The sequence below is a fragment of the Quercus suber genome, unplaced genomic scaffold, assembly GCF_002906115.3.
Source record: "Quercus suber isolate HL8 unplaced genomic scaffold, Cork oak 2.0 scaffold_206, whole genome shotgun sequence".
Classification (NCBI taxonomy): domain Eukaryota; kingdom Viridiplantae; phylum Streptophyta; class Magnoliopsida; order Fagales; family Fagaceae; genus Quercus; species Quercus suber.
This window is the reverse complement of record NW_027069664.1, coordinates 1,039,205-1,049,259: the sequence shown is the minus strand read 5'-3', so window position 1 is coordinate 1,049,259 and position 10,055 is coordinate 1,039,205. Positions and strand designations below refer to the sequence as shown.

At 35.5% G+C, this 10,055-nt stretch overlaps 1 protein-coding gene across 2 annotated transcripts; it reads left to right on the top strand.

Annotated features, from left to right (window-relative positions):
• Window positions 1-309: 309 nt before the first annotated feature.
• On the top strand, window positions 310-8,440 carry LOC112001688 (geranylgeranyl transferase type-2 subunit beta 1). 2 transcript variants are annotated; one of them, XM_024033866.2, is made up of 11 exons: window positions 310-543; window positions 1,684-1,758; window positions 2,715-2,768; window positions 2,869-3,019; window positions 3,520-3,636; window positions 3,917-3,983; window positions 4,087-4,235; window positions 4,937-5,070; window positions 5,170-5,268; window positions 5,394-5,469; window positions 8,081-8,440. In XM_024033866.2, the coding sequence occupies exons 3-11, from the start codon at window positions 2,715-2,717 to the stop codon at window positions 8,089-8,091; spliced, it is 858 nt and encodes a 285-aa protein (XP_023889634.1). In that variant the 5' UTR covers window positions 310-543; window positions 1,684-1,758; the 3' UTR covers window positions 8,092-8,440. The 2 variants fall into 2 exon arrangements, with proteins under 2 accessions (XP_023889634.1, XP_023889633.1); XM_024033865.2 differs by lacking the exon at window positions 8,081-8,440 and adding an exon at window positions 5,889-6,118.
• The last annotated feature ends 1,615 nt before the right edge of the window (window positions 8,441-10,055 follow it).

Genomic DNA, 10,055 nt, shown 5'->3' with positions numbered 1-10,055 from the left:
GTTTGATCCAAGAAACAAGCGAAGAAAAGTTATTTCATTAAAGCTCGACACTAGTTACTATCAAAGGTTAATGTTATTGCTTCAAAAATAAAGAAGGAAGAAAATAATATAGGATAATTATTGGTTATTATCAAATTAATGTAAATCTTACATCGGACACTAAAAGTAACAAACTTGTATAAATTTGCAAAGAGTATACAATATGATACATATTTGCATATAAATGTACAAAATTAGGCACATTTATTTAGCCTACAATATAAATCTTATATACAGTTGCGTTCCCTAAATGTGTACTTAAAAAATAAAATAAAATAAAATTAAGCACTGGGAATCACTCTTTTTTTCTCATTTTCTCACTCGTCGTCGGAGTCTCTCTCGCTTTCTCAGTCTCTATATCGCTCTCTCTCTCTCTCTCTCTCGCTCTCACAGTGCCGTGGTGCAAGGCCTCACCGCCGCCGCTGTGCAACGACTCATCGTCTCTGATCCGTGAGCCACCGACCTCCATCTCGTCCTCCACCCACCAACCCACACCCACAATAGGTAACTCTCTCCCTCTCTCATTTTTTTTTTTTTTAATAATCTATGTTTGGTTGCTAGGAAAACGAAGGAAAATTAGCCCTTGAATTAGAGTATCTGTTTCAGTAGCTGATGCGATTTGTTGCTCAAAATCATCATTTTTCTTGACCCAATTTCACATCTGTTTGATTGTGGCTGTTCATGTTTCTGGGTTTTAAACTGAACAGCCGTGTTTTTTTCAGGGTACTCTATTTTTTTTTTCTTCGAAACAATAATATTTATTGTCATAACTAGTAGATTTTTTTTTTTTTGGTTCAAATTATATTGCATGATGGGTCTGTTCTAGTCAACCAACAATGGGTCTTTACAACCTATTGACTATTCCTAAGCATGTGGATCTACTACCAGTTATGGAATATCAAACTGTGAATAAATTTTGCTATTATGTGTACCAGCTCTGAATGTTGCCTGCAAGCACTTGGGCCTTGAGGAAGGCATGTTAGTGTGAGTGTAGTCTTGGATCATGGTCTGATCAGGGAAATGTGTTTTTGTTTTAAAAGTAAAAATATGCTTATGGTTCTTGCTGTTGTTGGTTTGCGGGGTGCAGCTCCGCCAAAAATAAGGCCTCGGGTCTCATTTGTTGCAAGTTATGATCCTGGGCATTGGATTTGGTAAGATGTTTTTGTTCCAAAATGTGGACGAGATGTTGAATTTTGTAACTCAAATACTCAATTTAACTTATGTCAGTAGATGCATGCAAGGCAATGTTGGTTGTCTGGTTGAGATAGGTTGATTGCGTGACGTTTTTGGGTTTTTGTGGAAGTGGGTGTTGGGTTTTGTGCAGTGGTGGTGGTGCTGTGCATGCGGTGGTGGCTGGCTGTGGTATGTTGGTGGTGCTGTGCATGTGGTGGTGGCTGGCTGTGGTATGGTGGTGGTTGTATATGCTGAGAGGAGGGAGAAAAAAATAAATATTTAAACAAAGTAAGAAATAAAGTATTGAGTCTGATGTGTGTGCATAACAAACATGGATAGCTAAACTAGAAAAAGTAGAGTTTTTTGGGTTAGTTTATCTCTCTCTCTCTCTCTCTCTCTCTCTCTCTCTCTCATGTATATGTAAATTCTTCCATTTTGTTGATATTTGGTTTGTGGGTTATTGTTATATAGGCAGTACTGACCACAGAGGGACACTTGAGTATCCAGGAAGAACTGACATTGGAGCCTGCTGAAGGTGAAGTTAATGTAAGTCCACATTTTCAATTATCATTTCCAAGTGGGTCTATTACTTGAGCAATTTTAGTCATTCTCAATTATGCAGTTTTTATTCAACCTTTTAAAGTGAAAGCTATATATATATATATATATGGTGTATCCTGCAATTGGATTGTAGAATATGTATGTATGAGTAATGGAAAAAAGAACCCATTTTTTTTTAGTGTTTCATTGATGGATTGTAATTCCTATTCCAATGATTGGTTCGGGCAATGCTAACATTTAGTCATGTGAAAGAATGATATCAAATGGTGGAAATTAGAGTTGTATCATGGTTAAGTTCTTTGCCCCAAATATCATGAATGACCTTTGAACTTAGTAGTATCATGTAATAGGATTTAGATGCCAGTTGTGTTAAGAAGAGAGGTTGTATCTCCTGTCCTGGATTGTCTAGGCAAACTGTTCATGACTGGGGATTTCGGGAACTGCGACATGGACAAAGCAAAACTTGTTAAATTGCTGTGGGTGCTTTGGGTGTTGGCGATGAGAGTTAGTAACATTACATTTGGTCTAGCTCAAGTGGCTCCCCCTCCCCTTGATAGAGCATGGTGGAAGGTGAGGTTGTGGATTCAATACCACCCACTAGGTGTGTGTAACTTTAATATAAAATAAAAAATGGTTTTGGTCTTATTTTTTAGTTCCAGTCAGTTGTAAATTTCCTTTCACTTGGTGGGTAGTTAAAATCTGTTTTATATATATAATATATATATATATATATAGATATATAATTTAGAATCTTGTCTGTAACAATGAGATGTGAAATTGAGTTAATTAACCAACTATGAGTGACGAACTTGATTCAATGATTTTCTTTTAGATCAGATAAAGAAATCAACTCTATATAATTTTTTTAAAATGTTGAGTTTCTATATTTTTAGTGGCTCAAGTTTTAAAATCTTGGAATTGATAATGTGCTTGACTGCCAGATGGGGGGGCTCGCCGCTGAGAAACACATCCAATACATTTTAACAGTTGAAAAGGTGTGTTTCATACATATACTTTTTTATTCTCATGATCTACCTGTATCTTGGGTTGCTGAAATGATTCTTATATCATTTATGTCTAAATTTAACAACTCAGAGGAAGGATGATTTTGTCTCTGTTGTGATGGAACATTTGAGAATGAGTGGGGCATACTGGGGATTGACCACTCTGGATCTTTTGGAAAAGCTTGACACTGTAGATGTGGATGAGGTTGTTTCATGGGTCATGAAGTGCCAGCATGAGTCAGGTTTGTAGAGATTCTTCAGTTTCTTCATTGAATCAACTACGTTGTCTAGTTACATTCTGTTATAATACATCAATGAGTTAGAATTTGTTGTCTGATGGTTCTCCCCAGGATTGTGATTTTTCCTATATATGATTTTTGAGATGTTTGTAACCATTCAATAAGCCCAATAAATTAATGGTTAACATTACTAGCTTTCTAAAGTCAAAAAAAGAAAAAAAAGAAGAGAGAGAGAGAGAGAGAGAGAGAGAGAGAGAGAGAGAGGAGAAAATGAAGATGATTATAGTAATTTGCTTATGATTCTTCCGATATTTGAATTTTTAGATGGTTATGCTTATAACTATTCAATAAGTCCAATCAATTAATGGTATAACATTTTAAGCTTTCTAAATTTTGAGAGAGAAAGAGAGGAAAATGTAGACAATTATAGTAATGAACACATGATGATGATTTCTTATCAAAAAAAAAAAAATGAACACATGATGATTTAATTAGTTGTGCAGGGGGGTTTGGCGGTAACATTGGACATGATCCTCACATACTGTATACTCTAAGTGCCGTACAAGTTTTGGCCCTTTTTGACAAGCTAAATGTTCTTGACATTGATAAGGTGACTAATTGTATCCTTTGGCATACTTATTGGTGGTCTTTGAAATTGTATTATATGCTATTCTTTGTTTTTTGAAATACTCCAGTAGATAGTTAACTGGTAGATTCAACTTGTGTATCATATTGATATTACATATTGGGTGGAATCAGTACTTTTAAACTACTCAGTTTGGTACAGAGATGTAGATGGCTCTTTACAGGAGATTTAGGCATCAACAAACTTTAATATTTAAACCAAATATAAAGCAGTGTATATCTAGCAATTCTTGTGGCTCTTAATATTTAAGTCAGATGTTGCTGGGCTGCAAAATGAAGATGGATCCTTTTCAGGAGACATATGGGGTGAAGTTGATACACGGTATTCTTTCCCCTTCTGATTTGTTATTTAACATCTCATGGTTTTGGGAGTTAGCATCTTTGCAATTAGTATATATTTTACCAAACCTATTCTATTTTTATAGGTTCTCTTATATTGCTATATGTTGTCTCTCAATATTACGTCGCTTGAATAAAATCAATGTGGAGAAGGCTGTGAGCTACATCGTAAGTTGCAAAAATTTGGATGGTGGATTTGGATGCACGCCTGGTGGAGAGTCCCATGCAGGGCAAAGTATGTTAATTTTTTAACTCAGAATCTTTACATGAAGTTTTACTTGCTGATTAAATTTGATAAATCAATTGTGCATTTTACTTCCACCATCCTCTTTGTTTCATTTTTATCTAGGTGGACAATCTTTTCAAATATTTTATCTTTTTTTTTGTTATCATTATCAGGGCGAAAAATTTGCTGCATCTATTAAAAACAAAATGTGTTTAGGTTTTGCTTAGAAGATTCTTGTGTGAAGTTTGAGTAGCTTGGTTTGTTTATCAACTTGCATATGTACACATCATAATTGAGTAGTCTGTGTTGTAATTAAAAGAAAATTACAGCTGATTAAAACGCTTATATGTAATTTCTCAACTTTGTCACTGCATTCCCGGATGAATTTCAACTGAGCTTCCAGTATAACTTCGAGCTGCTTAGAGTTAACCTTTATTTTACCAGGTGCCTCACTTTTTATTAGAGTTAGATATTTGTGAGCCACTCAAACTGCTTGAAAGTCATGTCATTTCACCAAACTGAATCAATGTATGTGTAAAAGCTAAACAATTATGCCTTTTTATTTTCTGCATTTTAAACCCAAAAGCTTTATTCACCAAATATCTAATGTCTCTTAAAATCCTTTGAAACAATTATTACTTCATATTTGCCTACCTGTGAGATCTAGCTTGAAATCCTGTGAAATTTTTCTGTGTCCATTGTGACTGCAGTTTTCTGTTGTGTGGCTGCACTTTCTCTAACGGGGTCATTGCATCATATTGACAAGGACCTTCTTGGGTGGTGGTTGTGCGAGCGGCAAGTTAAATCTGGAGGTCTTAATGGCCGTCCTGAGAAACTCCCTGATGTGGGTGTATTTTATTCTAAAATAATTTAACTGAAGCTTAGTTTTCCATAAATAAACATTTTTGTAGTCTTTCTCACTGATTTTGTTGCATCGCTTCAGGTCTGCTACTCTTGGTGGGTTCTTTCTAGCTTGATCATGATAGACAGGGTTCATTGGATAAATAAGGAAAAGCTTGTTAAGTATATCTTAGACTGCCAGGTCTGAATGGGCTACTTTGTGCCTGTTGGGATATCAGGGGTGTTGGTCCTTTATTTTATTTCTGCATTGTTAGTTTGAATCATTTTAAATTTCTCTAAGGTGATGTGGTTTGACAAAAATCTTAGGATACGGAAAATGGAGGAATTTCTGATAGACCAGATGATGCTGTGGATGTCTACCATACATACTTTGGCGTAGCTGGTAACTAAATGCAGCATTACTGCTTTCTAACTTGTTCATTTTTCCTTTTTGATATATGCATGTTGCATGTGATAAGTTGTTGTCAATACTCATGTTGCACTTATGAGTTAAATCACCTTTTCTTGTTCCCTTGCAATATTCTTAGGACGAATAGAACCTGCCTAAAAATGGTTGATCACTAAGGCTAAAAATGATAGGAAATATGATTTTAGAGATTTATTTCTATTGGGAGGTTTTGGGTAAGGATTGAGGGGAAGAGACTTCAAAGGAGTTTTAAGTAAATTTTAGTATTTGAAACCATCTTTCCTTACACATGATGTTGCTTTTTCATCAGAGGTTGCTGGCTTCAACAATCAAAGCTTTAATCTTTCAAGACGTTAATATATCAAATCTAAAGTCATTCATCTTTGTTATTGCAGGACTTTCACTTCTTGAATATCCAGGATTGAAAGCCATAGATCCAGCTTATGCTTTGCCTGTTGATGTTGTAAATAGAATTTTCTTTGGCAAATAACTGATTCTTTTTTAGCTTTCTATTCTACATCACTTGCATCAATTTGATACCTTTTTGTTTCTCTAATAATAGAAAGAACATTGATGCTGTATTGCTACATAGTAAATCGATCTTCTGCATTGACTGTTTTCAGTATGTCCGCATCTAGATGGATCTGAAACTATGCTTTTGCTTTTTTTTGATAGGTGCTTTTGCTGGTTCTTTCTAGCTCTTGTATCTTGAATGGAAATGGGTTATGCGTTGATTAATGTAGTTATAAATAGAATTAAACAGCTGAACCTTTAAGGTCTTGAAGAATTAACGTCCATGTTTTTTTTTTTTTTTTTTTTTTTGCCAAAGTGCAACTGACCCAAACCCTACGGATTGTGTTTGCATTTAGCCCCATTTTTAAAATTTATTTATGTCTGTACTTTTATTTTTAATTTTTTTTTGTTGGCAAGTTACACAAACATCCCATGATAGTTTTTGAACCAACGATCTCACTCCCAAGCCAATATAGTAATCTCCCATATTCTTTCTCTGGCTTCTAAGCTATAACCATTTTAAGAACACAGAAACAGAAAAGAGGAAAGTAATAAAACCAAAATCTCTCTCTCTCAGAACAAATACAATTCCATGGCCTTTTATTTATTTTTTATTTATTTATTTATTATTATTATTATTATTTTTTTAACTCTGTTCCTTTGAAAATTCTTGGGTTAAGGTTTGTAAATTCCTTCTCAATTTTAGAAATTTTTTTGTCTTGTTTGTACTTTTGTTACCCCCAAATGTTCAAAATTTTATATAAATTTGTGTATATTGTAGCTCAGTTACTCTTTTCTAACAAAATCAAAACCTTTTACTTCTCAAACTAATTCAATTCCCTGGTCTTTGTCTCTCCCAAATTTGTTGTTTTTTCTTTACTAGGTTTCAGGACATTTTTTGGGTCTTTTTGTGTGTGTAAAAAAATCACTGATTTATTTGGTTGAATGCAAAAAATCAACTGGGTTTCTTTTTCTTTTTTTTTTTGGGGAGGGGGGGGTGGTGAAACTGTATCTAACCAAAAAAAAAAAAAAAAGAACAGACTTTTTTTTTTTTTTTATAATTTTTATGAGGGTCTCTGATTTTGAAACATTTGTTTGGTTTTTGTGCTAAAAATCACTGATTTACTTGGGTTTGAATGCAAAAATCAATTGGGTTTCTGGAGAAAATTGAAAAGAACCAACTTTTATTTAAAGGGTCTCTGGATTTGGGTTATTTTGGAAGAAAAAGTAAAAAATCAGTGATTTATTTGTGATTTTTCATGTCTTTGAATGCAAAAATCAATTGGGTTTTCGTCAAAACTCGGTTTTGATTAGCTTATTGAAGCTTTTGTGTGTGTGACACAACAAAAAAACAAAGAAGCAAAAAAGCCAAAGCAAAAAGCTTCCAACCATTGCTCTATATGCAAGCCTACCAAGCAGCGTGTGCTCCTCACTGCACTCGTCGTACGATTTTGAGCTGAGCTCATCTCCACCGTCCACATGTTAAAAGCCTGTGATTGGCGGCCTCTCTTGCCTCTTCTCCTCATCCTCTTCAGTCAGATCATCTAAAAGCTTTTGTAGTGATGAGTTGAAGAGTGAGGAATTGAGGGAGCTGAGCTTGAGTAGCTCTTATGGTTATTCTTCTCCAAGCAAATTTTCTTGGACCTTTTTGAACAAGGGTTTGAGCCCTGTCTCAGTTTTTCAAGGACTAGTTTCTTGTTGTAGTAGTGGTAGTAGTAGTGTGGTGGTTGGTTCAGCTAGAGGTGGTAATACTAGTAGTCCCACATTGAGTTTCCAAAGTGGTTTGTTTAATGGGTTTGTGAGGAACGCCTATGGTTCTTGTTTAGATTATGGTTCTTCTACTTCAGGATTGGAGGTTTGTGGGGGTGAGTTAAATGTGGAGGAGCTGACTTTTAACATAGAGGTGGAGCAAGGGAATGCTGAGCCTTATGTGAAGGAGTTGTTGTTGGGTGCACAGTTGAGACACAAGATCTTCTGTGAGGATTTTGGGTGAAGGCTTTTATTGGTTTTATTTTGCTTGTGTGGGGTTTTGGTGATTTGGGTTTGAGAGTCTTTTTACTGTTTTCTGTTGTAGATGCGTGCTAGTGGAGATCCTTATTTGCAGCATTGGGTGGAGACTGCAGTAATGCTGGCTTTGATTGGGGCTAATTCGACTGTGGTTGCTGCAGGGCTTTTGCATGACACCCTGGATGATTCTTTTATGAATTATGACCATGTTTTTGGGGCTTTTGGTGCTGGGGTTGCTGATTTGGTTGAAGGAGTGAGAGTTTGAATTTTTATAACTAAATGTTTTATTTGACACTATAAGTAGAAAATAGTACTGTTGGTTCAATGCTTGAAATTGTTTGTACTGTTTGCACATGAAAACATGTATGATGAACTATGGGGTACAATTCGCAGAGTTTATTTACTTTTTTGGGAAATACTTCTTTCAGTTCACGGTTTTTTTAAAGTTAAAAACGGTATTTGATATCACGATTTTAGTGTCCATGCGGTCTAATAGTAGATTTGAACTCGAGATTTTCTACTTTGGAGGCTTGGTTTCAACCGGTTGTCATGTGTCCTATCACTTGTTGTTTGTTTGTTTTTTATTTTTTATTTATCAGGTTATAAATAGGGTAAATTGCACAAACCCACCCTGAGGTTTAGACTATTACCAATCAAGTCCAGAACATTTAAAAACTAACCATCTCAGTCCCTAACCTCGTATGCCTTGTAATGCCGTTACATATTTTACTCTCTCTCACCCTTCACCCCGAGTCTCTCTCTTCCCTTTCTTTGAAATTCTGAATCAGATTAGAAGGAAAAAAAAAGTTGAAGAACACAACCTTCTCACACAACCTACAACCTTTCTGTCTTCCCTTTCCCTGAAATTCTGAATCAGATTAGAAGGAAAAAAAAATTGAACATTACCTACAACCTTTCTCAGTAAACAAATAGGAAAAATAAAGTTTGAATGGAATCCACCCACCACCATCAACCTACCATCAACAAAATTCACTAACCCATCAGCAAAACAATGGCATCAACATATTATGCAAAACCCAAAAACCCATAACCATCGACCATCAACAAAAGCCACAAACCCATAAGCAAAACAACCTTATTAGCATCATCAAAACCCATAAACCCATAAATGTGTGACCATCCACCACCAACCACCCCACAATAAACCCAGAACCAACGATCTAAACCAAAACTCAGAAACCTCCAAAGCTGACCCACAACAAAACCCCAATCCTTTACCACCGATCCTAACCAAAATCCATAAACCACTGCGAACCCACCACCACGATGCCATCGTAAAGATGAAGAGAGAGAAGAGAAATCAATGAACCCAGGTCCTAGCATTGTTGCAAAGACGAAGAAAGAAGTGAAATAAGCAAATCTGATAGGCCAAGAATGTATTGACCCCTTTGGTAACTTAATCAAATTAATTAGCCAAGTGAAATTAATTATATTCAATTACATGCAATAAGCGTGGTAGCATAAACAAATCACCAACTAAGTTAAATGCAGTGGAAAATAAATTTGACACAGGTGATTTGTTTATGAATAGGGAAAACCACCAAGGCAAAACCCCACCGGGTGAATTTAAGGTTACCACTCCCGAGAATCCACTATTATCAAAATAAGCGGTTATAAGTAAAGGAATTTCAGTACCTTATACCAACCTACAGTTGAACATTTACCCCAATACATAATTGGACTTGTAATGTAGTGACAATCTCTTCTTTCAATGCACAACTCTAAGTACATGACTAATCAATCGATGCACAGATCCTAATACGTAACTAACACATCAACTTGAAAAAGATGTTGGCTGCAAAATTCTTCAGTTCATCCACATGATTAAGATCAAGAATCTCATTGGCCACAAAACCCTACGGCGTACAAACGTAGTAGCTTCTTCAAACTAAGGCAGATTGTCTCCGGTCACAATATGCATGTAACAACAAGTGTGACAACCTTTTGATCCAGTGAGACGACCTTTAAAATAATCCTTATATATGTCTAGAGTTGTGAGAAAAGAAAACCTAAACACAGCT